Source organism: Sebastes umbrosus, chromosome 6 (genome assembly GCF_015220745.1).
Source record: "Sebastes umbrosus isolate fSebUmb1 chromosome 6, fSebUmb1.pri, whole genome shotgun sequence".
Classification (NCBI taxonomy): Eukaryota; Metazoa; Chordata; class Actinopteri; order Perciformes; family Sebastidae; genus Sebastes; species Sebastes umbrosus.
This window is the reverse complement of record NC_051274.1, coordinates 14896535-14921827: the sequence shown is the minus strand read 5'-3', so window position 1 is coordinate 14921827 and position 25293 is coordinate 14896535. Positions and strand designations below refer to the sequence as shown.

General features: G+C 40.4%; 3 protein-coding genes across 13 annotated transcripts in view; 1 reads left to right on the top strand and 2 right to left on the bottom strand.

Annotated features, from left to right (window-relative positions):
- Positions 1 to 5942, bottom strand: part of LOC119489605 (ankyrin repeat and SAM domain-containing protein 1A) — an 81732-nt gene extending 75790 nt beyond the window's left edge. For 7 of the 10 annotated variants that reach the window (XR_005207212.1, XR_005207213.1, XM_037772271.1 and 4 more), the window contains exon 1: positions 5421 to 5942. Coding sequence is in view for 8 of the 10 variants with exons in the window: in XM_037772271.1 (XP_037628199.1) it covers positions 5421 to 5593 (173 nt within the window). In the remaining 2 variants the exon portion in view is untranslated. The remainder of the gene's footprint in view (positions 1 to 5420) is intronic. The other 3 variants (XM_037772278.1, XM_037772276.1, XM_037772279.1) reach the window with 1 other exon arrangement.
- Positions 5943 to 8640: 2698 nt separating this feature from the next.
- taf11 (TAF11 RNA polymerase II, TATA box binding protein (TBP)-associated factor) lies at positions 8641 to 12361 on the top strand. Its single transcript, XM_037774156.1, has 6 exons — positions 8641 to 8871; positions 10620 to 10824; positions 10991 to 11121; positions 11224 to 11311; positions 11391 to 11487; positions 11613 to 12361. Exons 2-6 carry the CDS (start codon positions 10660 to 10662, stop codon positions 11741 to 11743), a joined length of 612 nt encoding a protein of 203 aa, XP_037630084.1. The 5' UTR covers positions 8641 to 8871; positions 10620 to 10659; the 3' UTR covers positions 11744 to 12361.
- A 1-nt stretch (position 12362) lies between these two features.
- The window catches only part of uhrf1bp1 (UHRF1 binding protein 1), a 31200-nt gene continuing 18269 nt past the window's right edge, over positions 12363 to 25293 (bottom strand). For both annotated transcript variants that reach the window (XM_037774153.1, XM_037774151.1), the window contains exons 11-21: positions 24992 to 25137; positions 22681 to 22822; positions 21454 to 21647; positions 20142 to 21343; positions 19802 to 19986; positions 19577 to 19716; positions 18947 to 19097; positions 17585 to 17853; positions 17103 to 17211; positions 16864 to 16955; positions 12363 to 15284 (exon numbers count right to left, since the gene is read on the bottom strand). In XM_037774153.1, coding sequence (XP_037630081.1) covers positions 15168 to 15284; positions 16864 to 16955; positions 17103 to 17211; positions 17585 to 17853; positions 18947 to 19097; positions 19577 to 19716; positions 19802 to 19986; positions 20142 to 21343; positions 21454 to 21647; positions 22681 to 22822; positions 24992 to 25137 — 2747 coding nt within the window. In that variant the 3' untranslated portion in view covers positions 12363 to 15167. The remainder of the gene's footprint in view (positions 15285 to 16863; positions 16956 to 17102; positions 17212 to 17584; positions 17854 to 18946; positions 19098 to 19576; positions 19717 to 19801; positions 19987 to 20141; positions 21344 to 21453; positions 21648 to 22680; positions 22823 to 24991; positions 25138 to 25293) is intronic.

Genomic DNA, 25293 nt, shown 5'->3' with positions numbered 1-25293 from the left:
AAAAGCACAGAAGCCTTATAGGTCCTCTTTAAGAAGAAATTTCTTCTCAAGAATGGTTGGTGAATGAGGCCCAATCTTATTATCATCATTGCTTGGCATCTTTACAAGATATGTTTTATATTTCAGACAACTCCGAGGAAACTTTCTCTCTACCAACTAATTAAGAAACCCCTGACCCACTTGTATGAAAGCTATTTTTATCCTCCCATCATTAGATTAAAGTAAAGATGGCTATATACCGCATGGAAAGGACACTGTATTTGTCAGTTTCTGCTCCCCCCCACGCTCACATATGTGGAATTCATCACTGCTACCGAGTGCCTGCTTTCTCAGACTACACAAACACGGGCCGTAAACATAACGCGCAGAGCAGAGCATCCCAAACTCAGATGCTCCTGGAATGCTAACATAGTGGTGTTAGATTTCCCAGCTACCACTGCTCCCTTCTGGGTTGAACCAGCTACAGTTTCTTTCAGTTCAGAGGTCAACAGTTGATGAAATGTGACTGCCAAACCTGCTGTTCGCCCAGCTTTTGGCTACCAAAGACAGGAATGATCTGAGGCTCTTACCAGTACTGTACAAGTGGTAGAAACTGCCTTGTTAATGCTGTCCGCCTGCACTCAAACAGCAGGCAGTGAGAGTTTTGCATGCGCTCTGATAGCTGCTATGAACCCCAGCTGAAGACGGAGGGTGTCAGATTCCCGCTGTGAGTCTGTCATCTGCAGACACACCATCCCGAGTCCTACAGTGCACCTTCACACTCAGTGAATTCTAAATGCACAAAGATCCTAATAACAAAAAAGGACAGTATGTGCTCATTTTTATGCAGCAGCTATTTTCTCGGCAGACACCAGTCTGAAAGCACCGGTCCGCTTGGGATGAGCCAGAGATTGTGGATGTAATGAGATGGAATGATCTGGAGTTGTGCCTAAGCCTCTTAAAATGCTAACCAAGTCATTACACTGATAGAAAAAAAATGCTTTCCTCGCTAGCATCTAGAGAAAGGAATCACATGTTGCTAAGAGAATACATTTCAAGAAGCCTTTGTGAATACTTAAAGCAGATATTTATCACCAAATATTACAAAAGCCTGACTTGTATTAGCCTACACTCTTAAATAGGTGGTCCAATTCCATCCAAATGATAGCTCAATTTTCTTTGTAAAACTAAAAAAAAAGTACAGAAAAGGCCCAGCATGGTCTTTAGGGACTGATGTGAATATGAAAAGCCGTCATTCTACGCTTTGTCAGCGGGACAAAGGACGCGGCTGTGAAGCTGGGAGACGAGCCCTCATCTGGCTAAGCTCTCAGAGCGTCTGTCCAGAACTCCATGCATTCCTCTGTTAATTTCCCCTCAGTGGGCAGGCACTTTCTCTGCCAGGGACTTGTCTTACCTCCGGTCGGACCGCGGCAGCTGCCTGTGTTTGGACAACCTTGTCCAGGAAGTGCTAGGGAAGATTTCTTCCTGTAGAGCTCTGGGATCAAAACGGGTCACGGGGGGCCTTAGCAAAAACTACGGTATTAAGGAAAACACAGCCTTTTTAGAGTCCATGCCCTAAAATAAGTCTTAATATAGACACCAATCTGGCCTATAAATAAATCCAACAAACACTATCAACTCATCAAGTTTACTTCTGCATCAACTACGACTGCACCGAAGGTTACACCGTGACCTTCTGACTCCAGGAAGCCCCGCCCAGCTCATTTTGGTGATAATGGAGCGCCACGGAACAAATGTTTGGGGCGGCGGCGGTGTTAAACACGCCGGGGTCACTGTCTGTCCCATGGCAACCGCTGGGATGCAGCCTCCTGGGAAAGCAGACATTCCTCAGAGCAGCGCAGTACAACTGCCTGGTTACAAAAACAACACAAGTCATGACATGCACCCCATTCCAGAGCAAGAACGACAAAAATCTAGTGGAAACACACTCAACACACCCTCAGAGAATAGTGATGAAGCTGATCAGGTTAGATTATTCACCTGCATAGCCTGTAGTTTAATTAAATCTGTACAATAAACAGGTAGCTGTTATTGACTATATTCTGCGCAACAGCACTGCACAAGACACAACAATTAAAGGGCAACTTTGGTATTTTTCAACCCTATTTTCCCATGTTTTTGTGGCTCACTGACTAATAGGGACAACAGTTTCTGAAATTGGTCCAGCATTGAGGGATAACTCTGTAGACAGCAGCTGCTCACGGGCTTCAATATGGTACTATTGGGGCAAGGTGGTACCGTCATTTACGTCCACTAAAAGTGCTTGTTTTTGCCATGACAGGCTCTGATTGTTATTATAAGAAAGAGTCTCGCTCAAGGAGAAGTCTCGTTTTGAAATCTGGCATGGTGACGTGTTGCCGGAAGACAGCGGTGGAATACATCCATGGTGGAAACGTGAGTGGAAGCCGGGCAGAGTTTGTTGTGTTGGACTGCAGAAAGCGTAGTTTAGTGTTATCTAAATGATTTTCAATGTCATGGCTGAATATTAAGATGCTTTCTACAATGTGGATGAGGTCTTTGAATTCGATGGCTGCCCGTATTTATTTAAGCCAGAGTATACGGATATTCAGATTTCACAACGAGGCTCCTTCTTGAGTGGGACTCGGGCACAATATCAAACAAACCAGATCAAGCAAAAGGTAATAAAACGGTTTTATTTCTCTGTAGGGTTCTTTCCATAATGTTGTCAGACACTTATAGTAACAATCTGAGCCTGTCAGTGGCAAAATCAAGCACTTTAGTGAACGTAACATAACATTGACGCTGCTCACTTGCCCTCGCAGCTCATTTCCCAGCTGCAGCGTTCTCCCTCTCAATACTGGACCAATTTCAAAAATTGTTGTCCCCATTAGACACAAAAACATGGGAAAATAGGATTGAAAATAGCAACGTTACGCTTTAAATAACTGTTTAGGCTACAGATCAACAACAATTACAAAGATATTTTATTACAGAAACGGCAGTTAAAGGTTTTGTAATAGAGTGGAGTCCAGCAGGAGTGTAAATAACACCCATCCCTTTATTGACATTACAACCAACACAGGTGACAGTTTGCTAAATAAAGATCCTACAGATCAAATCTCCTCTGACAGGATTACAGGCCTTCACTTTCCAACAATGGATGATGAATAAGTTACAAAGCGATTCTGGTAAAAGGAGAATAAAACGGAAACACGCCCACCAACACAAAGCCCGTACCACTGTAGTAATTCACTGTGATGTCCTTATTGACATTTTCATTATGCAAACTAAATCAAATGTCACGCACAATAGCAACTATCCCCCGGGCTGTATCCTGTGGTCACTAATCTTGCAACTTGTTATATTTTATAGGAGCCTGTTCTATAAACTCAAGTGGCTTTTTAAGTCTATACACCAGTAATTCCTTCATTTCCTACAAAATCTAGCCAATCATTTCCCAGAGCTATCGTTGCCAGACATTGATTGCTCGAGTCAGAATAGATGACACAATGGGCTCTTCAGTTCACCCGCACATCTTGTGTGCCAGCCTCGACTGCATGACATCTTTGAATTGGATTTCCGATTAGACGGGTTTAATGTAATTACCTTGAGTACATTGTGCAGTCCGTACCGAGTAACACAGCGATGCATCACCTCGAGGTTCGCCGTAACACATGTCCCTTGAACGAAGGTGGCTGGCACCGGGCTGGCCTCCCAGAGGAGCAATGTTATGTTGTGATTGACAGATGTTCACCTGCATGTGCTCAGCATTAAAATAAAAGGTGCAGAGAAGCCACTTGTAGGCTTTTGACATTCAGCACATCTACTAGCTATATGTCACTTGTATCTATATGCAGACATATAGAAGAAGTCTATGTAGCTCTTCTCCAAGGCAAAGCTGTTCTTTTCTTTCTTGGCAGGTCCTAATACTGCATACAGCACAATCTCAGCTACAGTATGGATGCATTAAAAGACTACCATCACTTTCAGACAAATAGGTTTCAGCCCAGAGAAATTCTACAACCCTGTTGTCGTAAGCCTATAATTCAGATAACATCTGCAGAACAAAATTAAACCCAGAACTTATCAGATCCATCATATTTCACCCTATTATTAAATATTACCCAGCAGCCCCCATCTGCACAAAGGTAAAGGGACGGTACATTAGAGGAAGGCCCGACCAACCTGCCTCCTTTTGATGCAATCTTACGTTATGAAAAACAGGGACTCAGGCCCATTACCCAAGCCTTTACCAATATTAGAGATGCACCGATCCGACTTTTTATGTCCCGATACTGTTAGCGATACCTGGGTTTTGGGTATCAGCCGATACCGAGTACTGATCTGATATCAGTGTTTAATTAATAAGCTGTATGGCTGACTGTGTGGAAGTGACTGGGGTCATTCTTTTATGTGTAAGGCAACATCAGGCCTGAATTAAACATAACTTTCCTAACTTTGTAAAACTAAATGTAAAAAACAGGAATTTAAATTCCATTATATAATGTATATAGTATATAAACATAGAATTGAATAGATTGGCCACATTGTTACCAATACCCTAATCCAGCTGTGTAAGTCAGTATGGCCCGATATCCGATCCGATACCAGTGCATCCCTAACCAACATGTTCCATCTTAGAGAAATCAGTTTGGGTATTTTCATCTGAGCATCTACCAACAGACTACATACAGTCTGTGTGCACAGGTGGCATGTGGGCAAGAATGACAGGTACTGTATATTGAGTATGGTTTTCTTTCTTATCTATAAATCACAAGGAGTGAGCAGTATGAACAAGCATTGATGACAGGCAAAAACCTCAACAGAGGCAGCAGCTAAACATCTCTAACCTCATGATCTTATAGGTGTGAAAAACCACATCAAATGTCTACCTCACCAAGGACTTCCTTCCTGTGACCACTGAAGGATAGAAATGAAAATCTGCTTACATCTCTGCAGCTGAAGGAAGGAAAAGGGGTTTCAAATCTGATATAAGAAGATTTTTGAGATTATATATGAGATATATGCTGCTTAGATAATTAAGAGTCTGGTTCTGACAACTGCATGGGTTTCTACTGCACCTTCACCAGTGAGTCTAGACTGTATGTAAGCAATTAATAATGCATCTGTGTTAGTTTTTTAAAGAGGCCATGCATGGGGCTGTTTTGTTGCAGATTTCTGTAGTTTACTTGCATCACTACCTTACCTTACCTACCAGGCCATTTATGCACATTACAGGCACACAGAGCTGGGAGCTAACAAAGCAGCTCGTGAGCTGCACTGGTTCAGGTTGTGTGTTGTTATGGCAATACAAAATAACCGTTACTCTGTAACTAGCCAAGGATATTTAAAATACCTTATAACAGTGAATGATTAGAGCATGTTTGACAGGCACAACACTGCCTGTCTGTCTCCCATTCAGTTATACATCCGCCTCCCTGTTTTCCCAGAGAGCCTACCTGAGCAGACTGGAGAGCGCGGCTCCGTGCCCGCCGCTGGTGCCTCCTCCACCGGCTCCAGACGAGCCGCCTCCGCCGGTGCCAGCGGACTGCCTCTTCCCGGATAAAAGCTTCTCCACGGCGGCCAGGTTTCCAGTGCGAGCCGCCTCAAGAAGTTCCTGCTCCTTCCCCATCGCGGATCCCAGGAAGGGAGGAAAGAACAGAGGGGGAGAGAAAGAGGGGGGTTGGTTTGGTTGAGGGACTGAAATTCCTCTGCGATTCTCCCGTTTTCTCCCCGACCTCCAAGATATTCCTCAGCGGGAACAAAAGCTCCCTGTCTCCGCCGCTGGATCTGGATCTGGATCAGTCCGTCCGGATCCACGGCGCCGCTGCTGCTCAAAGGAGGGAAAAGTTTGGTTCAGCAGCAGCACGGTACCAAGCATCAAGCAAACTTCCTCTGACCAGTCCCCGGAGCCTCGTCCGTCACTTCCTCGATACGGCCCTTTCTCTCTGCGTCTCCAATCCGACACACACATCCATCCACTAGCTCCTCCTCCTCCTCCTCCTCCTCCTCCTCCGAGCTGCTGCTAGTAGAACAGATGGATGGGGATAAGCAAGATGGCGCCAGAGCTACATGCTACAGACAGGACTGAGTGATAAAACCATCCAGTAGGTTGGCATATCTGTTGTCACATCTACAGTCTGAACCTACCTTTAATTATTTACCGCTATTAGTCACTTATCTATGACGGAGTATTAGGGCCACATTGAGGGGGAAAAAAACTGAGATTTTATTACGTGAATAAAGTCGTAACTTTACAAGAAAAAAAGTCGTAAAATTACGATAATAGAGTCGTAACTTTACGAGAAAAAAAATCTTAATTTTACGAGTAAAAAAGTCGTAATATTACAATAATAGAGCCGTAATTTTACGAGAAAAAAAGTCGGAATATTACGAGAATAAAGTCGTGATTTAACGAGAAAATAAGTCATAATATTACGAGAATAAAGTCGTAATTTTACGAGGAAAAAAAGTTGTAATATTACGAGAATAAAGTCGTGATTTGACGAGAAAATAAGTCATAATATTACGAGAATAAAGTCGTAATTTTACGAGAAAAAAAGTCGGAATATTATGAGAATAAAGTCGTGATTTGACGAGAAAATAAGTCATAATATTACGAGAATAAAGTCGTAATTTTACGAGGAAAAAAAGTTGTAATATTATAAGACTAAAGTCGTAATATTATGAGAATAAAGTCGTAATATTACGAGAATAAAGTCGTGATTTAACGAGAAAATAAGTCATAATATTACGAGAATAAAGTCGTAATTTTACGAGGAAAAAAAGTTGTAATATTACGAGAATAAAGTCATAAATTTAGGAGAAAAAAGGTTGTAATATTATAAGACTAAAGTCGTAATATTATGAGAATAAAGTCGTAATATTACCAGAATAAAGTCGTGATTTAACGAGAAAATAAGTCATAATATTACGAGAATAAAGTCGTAATTTTACGAGGAAAAAAAGTTGTAATATTACGAGAATAAAGTCATAAATTTAGGAGAAAAAAGGTTGTAATATTATAAGACTAAAGTCGTAATATTATGAGAATAAAGTCGTAATATTACGAGAATAAAGTCGTAACTTTACGAGAAAAAAGGTCGTAACTTTACGAGAAAAAAAGTCGAAATATTGCAAGAATAAAGTCGTAATTTTACGAGAAAAAAATCTTAATATTACGAGAATAAAGTCGTAATTTTAAGAGAAAAAAAAGTCGGAATATTACGAGAATAAGATTGTAACTTTACGAGAAAAAAAGTAATGCAGGTCCTGATGCTGATAATAATGTGGTGCTGATGTACCAAAATATTAAGTTTGTGAAACCTTTACTAAAGTATAACTTCACAAGATGCTCCATGTTCCTCATTTTCACACAGGCGGCATGCTGCTCTATTTCCCCTCTAAAATAACACGTAAAACTTATAACTATTCTCGTAAAATTACGAGTTTATTCTTGTAATATTACGACTTTATTTTCGTAATATTACAACTTTTTTTCTCGTAAAGTTCTGACTTTATTCTCGTAATTTTACGACTTTATTCTCGTAATTTTATGACTTTATTCTCGAAATCTCAGATTTTTTTTCCCTCAATGTGGCCTTAATACTCTGTCGTACTTATCTGCATTGGTGTCGACATAAATTCAAAACTTTAATTTATGATAAAAGCATACACTCACCAAAATGTAACAATTATGAACTTGACTATCAACAATAACTAGGAAGTATTGTTGGCTTTCATGTCAGTTTTGCTTAAAAAAACCCCACTGTGTCAAATTCCCTCATGGGTGTGAAGCATGGAGGTGTGAAGCATGGAGGGAACATTTCACAACATGTGATCAGATGACAGCATAGACAGTCTTATTGGTGAACGTTAAACACTGTCTAAACTGTAATTTAACTAGCTGTTGTAACATAGTTTGAAACTTGTGCCTTAAGAGTTAAATTGTGGTACTGTATTAAAAAGTGTTTTCCTTACACTTAAAACAAAAAAATACTTAATAAACGTTGTGTTTAATGGTAGTATGCTTGATATTCTTTTTTTTATTATTGTGTTAAAAAGTGATTACAAAACAAGTGAAGACATGTGCAGGGACATATATAAAAAAGACAAAAATATATTATACAGAGAAATACAAATAACAAAGTACGAAAACAAAACAAAACAAAGGGGATAAAAGCAGGTTGAAGAATGTGTGTGTGTGTGTGTGTGTGATGTGGATAATGGGTGTGTGTTTGGCATTGAATGAGGCTAGATGGTCATATATGACATATATCTACTTTTAAACACATATACTGTACACATGCACACATATCTACACACACACACACACATAGAGATATCCTTCCTTTTATGTGTAGAGCACAGGGGGAACAAAAACAAAACAAAAACAAAATAAATGAGTAATGTATATATATAATACAGTATATACACATACACATATATATTAATAATATGAATAATATTAAGCTGTTGTAACATAGTTTGAAACTTGTGCCTTAAGAGTTAAATTGTGGTACTGTATTAAAAAGTTTTTCCTAACAGTTAAATGCAAAAAAATACTTAATAAACGTGTTTTAATGTAGTATATGCTGGATCTTCTTGATGTATTGCTCCGTGTGTTCATGTCTCGCTTTTCTGTGTCTATAAAGTTCGTTCAAAACCGGAAGCGGAAACCCCGTGCTATGCTATCATGAATGCTATCAACAAACAGAGAGAGCTAGCAGCATTGTGATGCTCTCTTTGCCTTTAGACGAAGGAGTTGCTTGAATTTAATCAATTATAAGTGCGGCAATCTTAAAGTGGATGTGTTAGCGACCTTCCTTGCTATCTGGCACTAAGTTAAGTTAAGTTAACTATTAGTTTGGCTCATCTCTGCTGTTGTGTTGACGCCTAGCTGCAGAGAAGGTAGGTGCATGTTGTCTTTATCATCTGTTTTTAATCTAAATGTGACCATTAACACAAACCAGTAAACTCTTTGTTGATGCTTTTCAGCTAAAATACGTTTCAGTTGAGAATAAATGCTGTCTCACGTTGCAGAAGACAAACTGATAGATAGATATTCTTTATATTATTTATTTAACCAGGTTAGTCCCATTGAGATAAACAATCCTCTAACAAATCCTCATTCAGATACCATCTAAGAATACATTACAACCATTCTTTTGTTCCTTTTCCCTGATGATGGGCCTTGAGGCTAACTGGTTGTGGAAGATGTGTATGAAGGTGAAATTTATATATGTTTGGATAATTTGAATGTTATTAGTGTAACACAAATATGATGTTGTATGTATGTGATAAATGTCTCCTTTCATTTTGCCGCTGCAAATGACTGGAACTCACTACAAAACACGCTCAAACTAACAGCTCTCACCTCTCTCAACATGTTCAAACAAAAGCTGCAACAAGTCATAGTTGACTGCTGAACTTGCTGACCAGCCCTCACTTCTCTCTCTCTCTTCCATTTTTACAAAGAACATCCAGTAATCCGCCTTTTTTTGTACATAGTGTTTATTAATTTACCTATGCTGTTTTTAGCCATTTTCTCATGTGTTTGTCATACTGTATTGTATCTGTGCTGTTTGTGTCACTTGTGTGGACTGTGCTACTGCCTCTTGGCCAGGTCATCATTGTAAATGAGAATTGGTTCTCAATTGATTTTACCTGGTTAAATAAAGGTCAAATAAAATAAAAATAAAAATGTAATGTACTTGACTTCAGACCCCAGGAAGACCAGCTGGTGCCATTGGTATCAGCTAATGGGGATCTTTTTTAAATAAATAAATAAACCTCTTTTCCAAGGGAGACCTGGCCAAGACGGTCAGCAGCAAGAACACAAAGTTGCAGACACATTGACACAAATAGAGATTAAATACAATTCACAAACACTAAAAGCACTAAAATTTGCATTAAAAGATAACTATTTAAAGACAAATGAGGGGGACAAAAAGGAACTTTTCTGTGGGTCAGCTGTACAACAAGGGGACTAAAAACATTGGCATGCCATAGAGTCTGCTTCTTAAGCCTTCATTTGAGATTTAAAAATGTTTAATGATACCAGCTCCTTGATTTTTAAGTCATTTTGGAGCAAAATCCAGGCTGAGGGTGCATAACATGCAAATGCCCTTTCCCCAATTTTTGTCCGAGCTTTTGGGACAGAGAGCACAAAGAGGTCCTGTGAACACAGTGAATACTGTCCACAATTTTTGTGCGTGATAAAAACACTTAAGTATTGTGGGCGCAGACCCAGAATCACCTTATATATAAGGATATACCAATGAGAGGGCCTATGGGTTGCCAGTGCAGGCCATCCCACCCGAGAGTACAACTCACAGTGGTGAGTCAGAGCTTTACAATTTGTGATGAACCTTAAAGATGCATGGTAAGCTACATCAAGCATATGAAGGCACTGAGCAGAGGCGTGCATGTACAAAGCATCTCCATAATCTAAAACCGGTAAAAATGTTGTAGAAACAAGACGCTCCTTTACATTAATAGAAAAACACAACTTGTTTCAAAAATAAAAACCCAGTTTTTAGCCTCAGTTTTTTTTACGAGGTACAGCACATGTGGTTTAAAAGTAAGGGAGTCATCAATCAAGATGCCAAGGTATTTGTAGGCCTTGACAACCTCTATATGTCTTATCGATATTCCAGTATCTGAAGCTGCCAGCCTGTGTTTAGAGGGACAGTGATTATGGCCGACCCTGCACGGATCAAACCTGAGTCTAAACCCGAAAGAACAGCTTCTGCTAACGAGGATAAATCAGAGGAAACTGAAGATGCACCTGCCACAGCAAAATCTGCAGATGAAAACAAAGAGTCATCCTCGAAAGATCAGCCCAAACAGGAGGTCAAATCTGTGAGTTCCTCTTGAGCTTAAGTTCTAAACACCTAAACACAAGCAGTCATACAAGAGTATTTAAATGAATGCTGTCTTGACAATATGAATGTGTTTTATGTGGCTTCACAAAGGGCATCTCATTGTTTTTAAGTGGCTCTAAACAATTTTGTCTTCCACTGTGAAGGAAATGGGAGCTGGGGAAGATGAGGAAGAAGGAACATCTGGCCAACCTGGCTCCAAAAGACTGAAGGTGGAACCAGAGAAGAAAAAGGAGAAGCGCCAAAAGGTCGATGAGGATGAAATACAGAAGATGCAGTAAGACTGGGATTTCTAACAAAAGATCATTCTCATCCAGAAACACTTTAAAACTCATTCCATTAACACCACCATCCTCCTCTTGTTCTTCTTGTCGTACAGAGTTTTGGTGTCGTCCTTTTCTGAAGAGCAGCTGAATCGCTATGAGATGTACAGACGTTCTGCCTTCCCTAAGGCAGCTATTAAGAGGGTAGGTATTTGTAAAACAGATATTCTTTTTAAATCTCTGAAGCTACTTTATTTATGTATTTTTTTCTTTAATTTTCTAGCTAATCCAGTCCATAACAGGATCATCAGTGTCCCAGAATGTGGTGATCGCCATGTCTGGTATTTCCAAGGTTTTTGCTGGAGAAATTGTTGAGGAAGGTGAGTTGCCGAACGTTCAGACCAAATTAACTGAAACACACAAATAAATACTTTTCATTTGTACTTCTCCCTGCAGTTTAAATTGTGCTATTATGCAGTTAAACAGTTTGTCTTTGTCCTCGCAGCATTGGACGTTTGTGAGAAGTGGGGAGAAACGCCACCGCTTCAGCCCAAGCATATGAGGGAAGCAGTGAGGAGGCTGAAGAGCAAAGATCAGATTCCCAACACCAAGTTCAAGCAGATTCTCTTTAACTGAGGCACCTGTGTTTAAGATTGAGTGGGGCGCACGCCTGCGATAAAAAGTGGTGCCATAGCTTGTGGAAATCTTGTCATGAAGCCTCTGTAGCCACACCACAGCCACTGATTTTTCTCTACTAACTAACAGTCAAAATCAGTGGCTGTAGTATTGAAGAATGGTCAATACGGACAAGACCAATATGGTCTCTTACATGAGGGCAGCTGTCGAATAAATCTCACTCTGACCTGCCAATCACCTCTAATAGTCAAGGGAAATGCTCGGTGCAACATACAGTGCAAATCGTTTGAATTGTATTCATGTATTATGGTTGTAAATACAGTACGTTTTATACTGTTTTGGTCTTGTGCCTCAGTAATTTTAAAGAACTTTGGAGAAATGCTTTTCGTTTCTGGTAGGAAAATTGTGTGATGCCTTCAAGTTCCAATGGTTTGAGTTACAAAAATGTGCACTCTTTTTTTTTTTTTCTTTCTTTCTTTGCTGTACAAGCATACAGTGGGTATTCATTTTGACATTTCAAAAATGTTTGAGCAGTTGACTGCTAAGTTTGACTCATCATTCAGCTCATCTCAGAATTTAGTTTTTCTCACAATACTAAAATAAAGAACAATGTTTCAAGTTTTTTTTGGAAATATGTAGACTTTTTATTGAGGTTAAAGTCGAACAAACTATAAATCACACTAAAATAATTGGAGTGACACTTGAACGTACAACTTGCTGTATGTTTTATAACAAACAAAAAAACGTGGAGGCAATAGATGTTTTTGTTACACGGAAACATGCGTTTTCTATTAACTTAAAGGCACAACTGAAATGTGTTCAGCAATTAATCATTTATTCTTTCACTTTTAAAATATTTCCCACATACTAGCTTTTGGTTCACAGAACCAATTTTGTATTAGTCTCAATGAAGTGATAAAAACAATACAAAATTCAATGTAACTCTACACGACTGACAAAAATACTGATTTACATCCAAACAAGTGCAATTTCCAGTGAATTTATCACACAAGTGCAAGTAATTCACAAGGCATAAACTATGCAACATCGTCTCGGTACATGCATCTGCTTTCATTGGCAACATTTTTGCCAAAGTTGAAGTGAGTCTCGCTTCTCTCTCAGTCCATCTCCTCCTTTTTTGCATGGTCATGAGCACAGGTTATGAGCAGATGGAACTCAGAGCACCAGTTTGTCAGCAGAACAGCGATGCTACTTAACATTGAGGCCTGACGGAGGAGAGGGAAACTGGATTTACAGCTACATGTTGCTTCCAGCATGGGAAGTTCAATTTCGTACCGTTGTATCTTTGTCTACTAAGGCCATGCAAAAACAAAAACATCAAAAGCTGAGATCACAACTACAAGTTATACTGAGGTTAAAGGGCAGTATCTCTGCTGTATTACACTGATAGAGTTAGGACGTTATGAGCACACATGCAGGTAAATCATTTTTCTTTGACCGACATCTTGGAAATTGACGAATTCTACATCAAGAAAGTGTAGTGGTACCGTTCTTTGTCTTGTTTTTGGTTGAACCAAAGCTGTCTTTCTATTGCTTAAATATTTTACATTCCTTTTTTAAGAATGCAAATGTGTCATTCATAGCTTGCAAGGCAACCAACATTAAAAAACAAAAGATAATATTTGAATGGGGAATGCTGTCAAGTTGAGCCACCAGGGGTCTCACAAGCACACAACGGGACAATGGTGAATGATGAAAGGTGGCTGGAACAGCTTTGGAGCCATTAAAATAAATAACCGTACCCCCACAGACAAAATGCTAAACCTCCGATTCAACAATAGAACATTTGTACATAAAATGTAGCCGACAGGTCTTTTTCTTGAAAGCATTCGTACGATGCATGTTATACAGTCTTTTTGATGAACAAATCCATCATGTTTGAATCCATGCATATAACAGATTTATGCATAGAAAAAGGAAAAGTGACACAAATTTGAACTGGCCTGATAAATGAAATCTGCAGCAGATCAGGATTAAACACACTGAAAAAAAGTCAGTTTTTTTTAGTGAATTTGGTCATTTACATGACACAGTGTGTGAGTGTGTGTGTGTGTGTGTGTGTGTGTGTGTGTGTGTGTGTGTGCATACATTATCAGTACCACTTTTTAAAATGTATTTGATTGATATGGCTTGAATACACTGTAAAGTAACTCTGGTTAAAAAACAAACAAACAAACATGCTTGGACTAAATAAATATACACACATAAGATCCTGACCACTCTACTATACATGACAAATGTGCACAGAGGTAATCAAACTAGCAGTCTTGAGTTGTTTCCTGGCAAGCTACAAAGCAGTTATCAATGAGATCAAGTATTATAACTCTGGTAGGTGTAGTAATAAGCCTAAAAACCCCTTTAAACCAGAGAGTTAGAGTGAAATGACTAACCCAGTTACGATACTGGAGCTACTCTGCTCTCCACAGCCGAGGGAGACATCGAAAGACGTCGTCGTCTTTGAGTGGACATTCGACCACATTGTTTCACAGTACAAAAGAAGCACGACCGACGTTTCACAACTCGAAGATGAATAACACTGGGGAATGATTCGACCCGCGTTCTGAGAACAGTGAGAACTTGATAAGAGTGTGTAACCATTCCACCCTGGTGATAACAAAGCAACCAAGGTGGAAATTGAGATGCATCCGTCACTCAGTGAAAGCAGTTATAGTTCTGCTTCCTTTAAAAAAAAAGAAAAGTGCATTGTTTTCCCTACTGTTCACATCACATTTTCAACAAGTAACAGCTGATATTATTGTCATAATACTTTTAAATGAAAAGGAACACACACACCTAACGGAGGTAATCTACATTACTAAGTCTATTTAGCTTAATGACAGTATCTGTAGATGTGCTTACGTGTAAATTAGCACTGTTCACAACGCATGCTTGACATTAAGTAGATGGGAGCGACTGATGGGACTAGCAGCTGTCTGGCAGTGTCAGCGCACGTGAAGAGGAGGTTTTGGCATGTGCTCAACTTCCGAAACACAAAGAATTATCTGGAGAGAATTAAAAGCTTGATGATATTTACCCTTGCATGCTGTGTGACAAACACTGAAAACCACACAATGAGCTTATTGTCCACATGGATTTGCATGAGAAACAACCAGGGTAATATGTGTTTAGTACCGCAGTGAGGGATATCTAGACTGCCAGATTAAAAAGTAGTACCATTAATGTACCTGCTCTAAGTTAGTTCACTAGGTTCCCCTTTTAGGAATTGCTATAGGGGCTCTTTTGTAATCTCTTGAACAGTGTGATGAAGTGACCCCAAAGCCAAACCTTGGATCCATCTTCTTTTCAAACAAGTCCAGACGTGCTTTTATTGAGAGTCCAGCTGGTTCCTGACATTCAGCCTGATGCGTCCCATCACTGTTCCCCAGCAGTGATGCAGAGAGGCTCAGAGAGCAAACGTGGGGTCATGCTTCCTGATTTCCAGAAGGAGGCGCTCTCTGTCGCCGAGGGCCTCGTTGAGAGCAGCTTGGGCGTCAGAGAGCTGGGACTCCAGGGTTTGTCTCTGTAACGGATTATTGGATCGGTTAGTTCCAGCTACAGTGCATGCAACGCCTTTTGGCAAGGTGCTGCACGCCAAGTGGGCGGATATCAGATTCCGCCGGACAGAAATAGGTGTAATTACAATACCATTACACAATCTTGTGTACTCTCTGCGTTGTGTATCTTAGAGCTGACCAGTAACAGGACACCAGTATTACAGCTGTGTTTAAGACAGGCCGAGCAGATCACTGCAGATTTAAACATGAGTAGAAGCTGTAAATCTAACTTGACCTGTTAAAGTATCGTAATACAGAGCGTTGGCACAGCGTTGATATTCATTTTGATAGCCACTGATTTTGTTTTTGCGAGCAGTATCTTGATGAGTTCACACTTTATTTTATGTCACACTTGACAGTCACACACATTACAATACTAAACAAAGAGCTCCTTTTGTTTGTTGGCTCCCCGAGCTGTGACACAGCTGTGATACAGACAGGGCCAAAACAACCACTGGGGGATGTTTTTGCAACCTGTTGTTACTAGGGTTGGGCAATATATTAATATTATATCGATATCGTGATATGAGACTAGATATTGTCTTAGATTTTGGATATTGTGATATGGCATAAGTGTTGTCTTTTTCTGGTTTTAAAGGCTGCATTACAGTAAAATGATGTAATAGTCTGAACTTACCAGACTGTTCTGGCTGTTCTGTTATTTGTGTTTACACTTAGTCATTATATCCACATTACTGATGATTATTTATCAAAAATCTCATTGTATAAATATTTTGTGAAAGCACCAGTGGTCAACCCTACAATATCGTCGCAATATCGATATCGAGGTACTTGGTCAAAAATATTGTGATATTTAATTTTCTCCATATCACCCAGCCGTACCGGTTACTATGTGTAACTTTTTGGGAGATATTTAAGTGTGGAAACAGTCTGCAGGATAATGATCAGTGATTACATACTCCTATACCCTTTTTGCACCAAAAGTAGTATGTATATGGAATTTTTTTTCGAGTATGCCTTTCTGTTTTTTTTCTCTGGTGTGTCACGTTCGATGCACATGAATGTGCCGGAAAGCAGGGTTAGTAAACAGTGATAACGTTACTGTGGTTACTTCTTTTTTATATCAATTACTTATTCAGTCTCTCTTGATTGTTGGAATAGTGCAAAGACTAACAAAGACGGTTTTGAAGAGTACCCTTGTAGGAAATACTATGGAGTAGCATGCCCCACGGAGAAAAAAGTTTGTCCATAAAACCCCAAATTTGGTTCCTTTGGCACATTCTAATGCCACTATTCCAACATATACACTGATCTTTATTATTGCATATTTTAATGAGTTTGCCTGCCTGATTGTAAACATGTAGTGAATTATTGTAAAGGAGAATGAGGCCTCTTGTGCCTGTGTCTGTAAATATCTTTTAATATTTAAAACCACGCCTCTTCCTGACTGATCAGAACTTTATCATGATGAAAACCAAATACATTTCCTGTCCAAAAAAAGCCACATGACCCCTCTAGCATCCTGGCTACAGACACACTAAGCTGAAGCATATACAGTATATGGTACTGGTTGGTCTCCCCTACCTCACTCTGCTGTTGAACAGAGCGGGAACAGTTTGGGTTGTCCGGGGCAACCACAGGAACACCTGCTGAGGCTTTAGGGTCTGTACCTTCGGCTGCAATCAAAGAGGAAATGGTGAAGATCACTTTCTGTTCATCTTTCTCTGAAGATGTTCCAGCAGATGTTAAAAGCTAGAGTATTTGTGGTTTTACGGTTCATGATCATACTGATGAGTTCAAAAGTAAGTTATTTCCTTGCTCACCTTTGAGCCTCATCATGCCGTCGTCACTGCGCTCGAGGAGCAGCTGATCTACAATGAACGAGGATGGGACGGCTTGAGGGGCTGTAGGGTAGATTTTAGGGCTGTCATCCTGAAAGAAACAAAAAGGGATCCTGGCAATTAACCACATGCCTTAACACTCGCTACCAATTACTGTTTATTAAGTCTTTTTACTGCTATTACAGTCTGTCCAAAGCTTCAATTTGATTTACTTTATTTCACCAGGATAATCCACTCAGTATTGCCACCGTGTTACAAGGAGTCCAAAGTATATATACTAAAAACAAATTTAAAAAATGGTTGTTTTTCAATGCAGTGGATTTACAGACTGGATTGTCCTTAAAAGTTAGATTTTCTTGAGAGAAAAAGATGCTTACATCAAATCTATGTGTTAAATACTGAGACCACATAATATCATACTGTATTATAATCCTATACAAATCCAGATGGTGTTAACAACTCACCTTCATAGTGATGGTGACGTTGCTCATGTGTAACTTCATTGGCTGACCGTCAACGCTGAACTCGTCCTCCAGAAAAGGACCGATGTTCGCCACTGTGGAGGCTAACAGCTCTGCTTTGCAGTCTCGAACTCTCATATCCAGGAAGCCCAAAGACTCGGCCTGAGCAGAGTGTCGCGCTGCAGACGGACCCATTTCTGCTCGCATGCAAACTACTGGAGGGCCCCTGCTGGTACCCGGCCTATCCTGCTTCTGGACTGGTCCGCCTGGGGCTACAGAAACAAAGGAGACGATACATTTTTGTGAGCCACGTGGAGACTTTATTGCACTGCAACACGTTGTAGCATGCTTTCCATACTATAACTTGATCAGGTTCCTTTTTTGAGCTGAGATAATATAGCAACATGTAACTATGTTCTGATTTAGACACATTTATATAACATAAGAGATGATGCAAAAAGTGGTCATCTCATTGATGTACTTATACTGTTCAGCTTTGAAACCTGTGATGATTTGTTTGTTTGAAACTGCTGAGATTAGATATAAATCAATACTATAGTGATATCGGAGTGATTTTTTTGTCAGTTTTTTAAAAACTTATACAGATATATTGCGTAAAACATGTTGGTAAATTCAATCAAACTTCAAGATGCCAAAGAAGACCATAGACCAGGATTGATTTACATTTATTTTGCCCTTTTTCTTAAAGTAAAAGTGTGTAACTTTTCGGGGGATCTGTTAGCAGAAATGGAATATAATATAATAAGAATAGTTGTGTTTTCGTTAACTTAGAATGAGTCCTTCATATCTACATAGGGAGCGGGTCCTCTTCACGGACACCACCATGTTGCTCTGCCATGTTTCTACAGTAGCCCAGAACGGACAAACCAAACACTGGCTCTAGAGAGAGCTTTTTTGCGTTTTTATGTTACCCGAAGGCAACCATAGTTCTCCAACACGCTTGTAAAACTGGGGTAACGTAAGCCGCAGAGTGCAAAACCGTGGTACCGTCAGCCGTCTGACTTCGGTTGCTCCTAAAGTAGTGTTATTATGGTAAGGATGGCCTCTAAGCGAGGCAGATGTGCACTCGGCGGAAAGTGAGGAGTGAGCTGAGGGGTACTCAGTTGGTTGTAATCTGTAACCACACCACTAGATGCCATCAAATCCTACACACTGTACCTTTAAGCATATACTTTTCTAAACATAGACTTTTCTATAATACGATTAGCAACCCACTTACTAGTTGACTATAAAAATGTGTTGCATACTGTACGATTAGTAAACAGAGAAACGTGATTGGAGAAATTATTTTTCAAGAGTTTGTTGATCGGAAACAAACAGCATAGCAACAATAATCCAGGTTACCTTGTATGAGGCCGGCATGCAGGTCCGATACCCTGATATTACCCATCTGCACAGGGCTCAGATTCTGGGTTTCTACAGCCACAACTTGGTCTTCTCCCTTTACTTCCACAGTACAAGCTGTTCCACTCAGGATCAGCAGCAACACCGAGGACTGTAACAACAGCACGTCACAATAAAGTCACATTTAAACCCAGCGTAGACTTAGATTTGAAATGAATGTTTGAATTGTTATAATAGTAACACTTTATAATAACCGTCATCAATAAATGGTAAATTGATAGTTAATTAAAATGTAGTTAATAGTTATTTTACTGTTAAACACTGAAATTATAATTAATAATGTTGACCAATTATTAGTATATATCTGAGTATATACTCAGGGCGATGAGATACCCCTCCGCTTTGCGTCAGCATCGCCCTGTCGGGGATTCTTTCACAACAATGACCGGCTCGCTGTACATTATCCCTTACATAGCATTACTAATAATTAGTCAAATTATTAATTATCATTTCATTGTTGTTTCATTGTTAACAGTTAAATAACAACTAACTAAAGTTTAATTAACTATCAATTTACCATTTATTAATGATGGTTACTATGAAATCTGTTATACGAGTATAGTAACCCACCATATCCTGAGATACGTCCTCGATACTTTGGGACAGAGAGCTGCTGAGGTCCGCTGATGAACCGCCCTCTGTGCCCGGGGCTGGGCTGCCTCGACTGCCTGCAGGAGTGTTGTTGGGACGCATGGACTCTATACCTGACTCTGGAAACATGACACAAACTTATAGTAGATGTCACCGGTGTAATTCAGAGAAATTGCTTTGAAATTTTGGTAGTATTTTAAGCACCTGACTCCATGATAACGACAAAATTGTCGCTGACATCACTATCCACGGAGAGGTTTTCATCAGGCAGGCTGCCGTCCAAGATAGCACTATCAAAGGAATGCTGGGACGGCGACTGCTTCATGGATTGGTGGCGCAGGCTGGCAGCCAGAGAGGGGGAGGAGTCCTCTGTACGCTGGACCTGTTCCCTATGAACACACACACACACACACACACACAGACACACACACACACAGAGTGGTTAAGGGACAGCCAGTAAAAGCATGTGGTGCACGGTATGGGTTCCAGACACACAAACACTCTTATGTTGCCAACAGCACAGCAGGAGAGCACTAGCACTTACTTTGCCTGCCCACTGAACAACTTGCTCATCCCTGAGCCACGACTCAGCATGCTGAAGGCGTCCTTTGTTATTGAAAACGCCCCTTTGGTCAGGTCCAGCGAGGCACTAAAGGCATCTTTGGTCACGTCCTTGGTGACGTTGATGGCGCTTGACAGCTCTCCCTCCAGGCTGAAGTTGGACAGTTCGCGGGAGAGGACAGGGGAGTGGCCAGGTGAGAGTGGAGGCGAGAGGACGGGGGTGTCCTCCTGTGCTGTCAAACCGCCCCCCTCTAACCCCTCCTCCACAGCCTCGCATGCCTCCTCCACCACCCCATCTTGTTCGTCCTGATCGAATGCGCTGATGGTGTTGAGGGAGGAGATGCCGTTTTCTAACCCGCTGTCCTCCAGCACTGCTGAGTGATGAGTGGGGGAGATGTCAGAGTCTGTTATGCTGTCGGTCTCTGGGGTGTGGGGGACTTCTTCCTCAGGCTCCGTGCACACTGGTGGCAACAGGAGACCCAATTCTGCAGAGTCCACCAGGAGGGCGAGGCAAACCGTAGTAGGTTTCGTCTTCTGGCCGTGAGCCTGCTTAACATCTCGTAGATCTCGGCTCAACTCTGCCCCCAACCGAGCCATGGCGTCCTTCATCCTCAGCAGGGCAACATACTGGTAGTGGTTGAGCCACATCTTCACTGGAGTGACGATGTGGGCCAAGAAGTGGATAGAGGCGAGTGAAGCCTCCTCCTGCTCTGAAGAAGGCTGGCGTTCTGTGCTGGGACTGGAGGAGGAAGACGATGATCCGTTTTTAAAGGGCTGACACAGCCACACCGACATGGCGAAGGGCTCAACGAAAGGCTGGGTTCTGCCTTTGGGGAATCGCCGAGCTCCGTCAAAGCCGAGGGTCACGCGGGACAGACTGAGAGACCAGACGTCCTGGGATCGTAGCTGCTTTCTGTCCAGAGGCTGGGGCTCCGTCTCTTGAGAGTGCTGCAGGAAGGTGGACGGGATGGGGTGGAAGGCACTCTGGTCTCTGGGGTAGGGACAGGGAGGCTTGTGCTGGAAGAAAGAGCAGCTGGTGAACTTGTCAATGGTGCTATTGAGGTCAGCTCTGGAGCCATGAGGGCAGAGGCGGGAGTTGCTGAGAACCATCTGGGGCACAGTAACAGAGAGGGACTGCGGACGCTCCGGATGGTCCAATATGGAAGAATCCAAGGGGATTACCAACTATAGGAAGGAATAAAAAACATTTACAGACGTTTGTTAGAAATGCAATAAGCTCCGATCAGAGAAAAAACGGGCTACACACATTTATTTTAAATTTTTAAAAAATTCACCTTGAGCTGAGCTGCATCCAGGCGGATGTCTACATGCTCTTCAGCCCTGCTGCTGTCTTGCAAATGGTAGAAAGCTTTGACCTGGTCCAGGGTGTGCAGCAGACCCCTGGAAAACAGATTGATCCACAGCACGCTGGCTGGGTCCACACAGAGCTGGAGGCCGTTCAGCTGGGCATACAGGTTTGAGGTGGGCACTGGAAGAAGTAAAGAAAGGTCAGACATACTGATACATACAGGTTATTCACATGTCATCATTTGTAACAATGGCAACCCGACCGACCGACATAGCCTGTTAACCTGCTTATAATACAGCTACCATATTGACCAAAAAAAAACTCTGTTTTTGAAAAAGATTTTTTGAAGATCAAATCTTGTTTTCTTAAAAAAAAAAAAAAGAATTAAATCTGAGCAGAATGCACCAGTATTGGTAACACATTGAAAAAAACAAGGTACGCTGCTATATATCTTTTAAATGAAATTGTCTTGTTTTGAATAGGTGGAAAAATGAACTGCAGCCTATTGGCAGGCCTATTTCTAACATAATTTATGATCTAAAAGGGAAAAATAGAACCATAGGTTATATTTTAATAAGATGTTGTCTGCCTCGCTCACCATGACCTTAAAATTGGAATCATAGCCTACTATTAACCCTCTGAAAACGATGGTGGATCATCTGACTGACATTAACATTACTCTCATTTAAAGGCTGTTGCGGGATTAAGTTTTTAAGATATTGGAAATACATTGGCATCATATGAATCTTGAGATTGCAATGAATCCGTTGATACCCCACGTCATGCTTTCGCTCCAAAGTTGAGCTGTCTTTACCGCGAGGTCGACACCTCAGTGGCAAACAGCAGTGTTATGGCTGGCTGTTTGTGCCCGGCACTTGGTGTTCTACGCACTGCGCGTGTGCCTAGCGGCTACACTGAATCGGAATATTAACAAGCAATTCAGAAATAAAGTGCAGTTTTTCATAAAATGCTGATAACTGGCGAACATATACATGATGAATTAAAAATGTATAATGTGCAAGGTACAAGGATGTAACAAGTAACAAGGCAGAATCACACACACAGGTCACTATTACTACATTTAAAAGGGGGTTGTGCTGTAATGAAAAATTTTAGAACACAAGTGAGTAAAGCAGATATACATCGCTCATACAAAATCTAAACTTGAGAGAGGAAAAAAATACAAATATGGTTAAATACGTTCGCATGATACCTGAAAAACTGGGGTTGTCAGGAAAGTAGTATTCAGTGAACTGCAGATGAACTGCTGGGATGTTGTCTGGCAAACGCAGAGCTTTACGGTTGCAGGATAATAAAGACCGTGTCTTCTTGTGTTGACGGCCTCTTGTTGACACCTGAAGGTTGAGGTGTAGAGGTTAGAACAGTGGTGGAAATAACCCTAAATCTGGGATTTGATTTTGCATTTTTCTGCTTCATTCATGACACAAAAAACAGGAACTCAATTACTCAACAAAAGTACAAGTATGTTGCAGAACTAAACCACCTGAGTTTGAACATCAGCGACTTCCTGTCATTAACTGACGGTGGAGACCCAGACATGCACTGAATTTCCCCTGGGAGTCACTTGTTCTCTCAAATGGGGAACTACAAGTGACTTCAACTTTGAATAAAATAAAGAAAACAGTGTGAAATGTCCAAAGTGAAATTGCAGAACCAGCCTGAGAGTGTAATTTGAAGTGGCGGGGGGGTTTCTCAATCTCAGATGAAAATCACTGGAGCGGCCAAGTGAAGTAACTTATTCTTTCTGAGGTATTTTACTGACTCTTGAGAAATAATTTTGCTTAACACTTTAGGAAGTATTACAAGGCTGTGGTTGTTCGTACGGCAATTATTACACATACACACACATATCAGCTCTAAACTCTTTTCGCTGCTTCTATCTAGATGTCCTGCTTGTCTGCAATATTGATTTATATGTATAAATGTCACTACTGTTTCTGCTGCTTTTCACAACTCTGTGTCCTTTTCCAACATTTAAGCTGCATGTCCTGTTTTAGGTTTTTGTTCTGATGTATTTTAGGATGCCTTCTGTAACACTTTGGCCTGGGACAACAGATGAAAAATAGCCTTTTGGATAATTCTGGCATTTTTTACACCATGTATATTAATTAATTAATTCACTAATTAATTCATTAATTAATGAATTAATTCATTAATTCATTAATTAATTTACACTGTCCCTTCTCAACTAAACTAAACAGGGATATATCTTCTATTGTTACAGTTTCCCAGAAGGGCAATGTGATGCAGCATTTACACATCGTCACATCAATCAATAATCTGATCAAACATCAGAGAGCTGATCCGAAAGAGACTTTCCTACCATGCAGAAGCCTGCAGGGCTGCTAATCTAACACGTTTATTTCTGGTTTGAGCAAACTGCAAGTGATGAGCACACTGCAGTTAGCTAGCTAGCCATGGAGCTACAGTTTTGGAGAAGAACACTTGTGTGTTTAAGAGAAGTCACCTCAGTAAGGGGTCATTGATAATGCCTGTGGTCAGTAATTAAACATGCTTAAAGCACTTTGTTGTCACCAGGGTTATTATAGTAAAAAAAAAGAAAATCGGTAGTGAAAAATATTTTCAGTAAACTGAAACAAATAAAAACTATATCCTTTAAGAAAAACTAAAACTAAACTGAAACAATAACGCCTGGGTAAAAAACTAACAAAAATAAAATAAAAATGAACATAAATTAATTTCAGTTATTTTTAGTCATAATAAATCACTACCAAAAAAAGGAAACAGCATGAATTTCCGTCAACTCTCGTCACATTGAACCACAGAAATTGAACGGACTTGACATTCCAGGAGATGACATTATGCCGCATTGATTGGACACTAAAGTAGCGCTTAAATATGTATTTTTATATGTATATTCAGCTACAGACTTCTGAGACATTATACCTGGCCTAAACAAAAACAAACTAAAACTAAACCTTTCTGAAAAACTGAAACTAAACTAAAACAGACTCTGAAAACTAACTAAAACTAAACTAAGTTGAAATTGAAAAGTCAAAACTTAAATAAAATAAAAACTAATTTAAAATAAAAACTACTAATAACCTTGGTTGTCACATCTTTTCATCAACTCATCACCCTATACTGTGCATGCTTTGCACACACACTAGCCAAGGCCTATACTTCTTACTCGCATGTCAACTGTAAGCAGTTATATCATGAATGCAATCCACAGTAGGGAGCTGGTGGTGACGCCTGAGAATATCATTTTATGTGTCATTTCTTTAGGAGATGATAAGAGATTTGTTGATATTGTCCCTGTTTTATGATCCACTGTAGATCAGTAGTTATTTGGCTGGAGGTTTTATGATTTTAAACTCCTGTTTCCTCAATATGAAAACCATCTGTGACTGCTTTGTCACTGCTAACATTTTCTAAATGCAAGGTGACTTATCAGAGGTACTGCCAATCCCTCAGTCCATTTATTGATGTGAGCTTCTGTTCGAGCAGGTAAATCAAATCAGCTGATTATTAAAGCTTGCCTGGTGAATGTCCACATCATCCATCCTGACCACCACACAGCTGGACCGCAGCCTCTTCAGCGATGACCCTGAAGGAGCCGGGACAGAGTTCCTGCTGGACGCCTGCTCTGTGTCAGAGGGGCTCGTCTTGGGACTGGACTGTCCATCTGCAGTTTAGTATATGCATGGAAGAGAAAACACTTTGTGACGATTAGAAAAGATTAAAATGAAGAGCAAGTCTGCTTCCTGGTTATATTATGACTGATATTTTTACAGATTAGGATGCATCTTTCTTATCATAAAAAATGTTGCAGTTACTGAGC

Bases quoted from the DNA above. Each gene is read 5' to 3' on its own strand.
- taf11 (XM_037774156.1), top strand. From the start codon at position 10,660: ATGGCCGACCCTGCACGGATCAAACCTGAGTCTAAACCCGAAAGAACA. The intron at 11,312-11,390 runs GTAGGTATTTGT...TTAATTTTCTAG, and splicing joins CTAAGGCAGCTATTAAGAGG to CTAATCCAGTCCATAACAGG. The intron at 11,488-11,612 runs GTGAGTTGCCGA...TTGTCCTCGCAG, and splicing joins TGGAGAAATTGTTGAGGAAG to CATTGGACGTTTGTGAGAAG.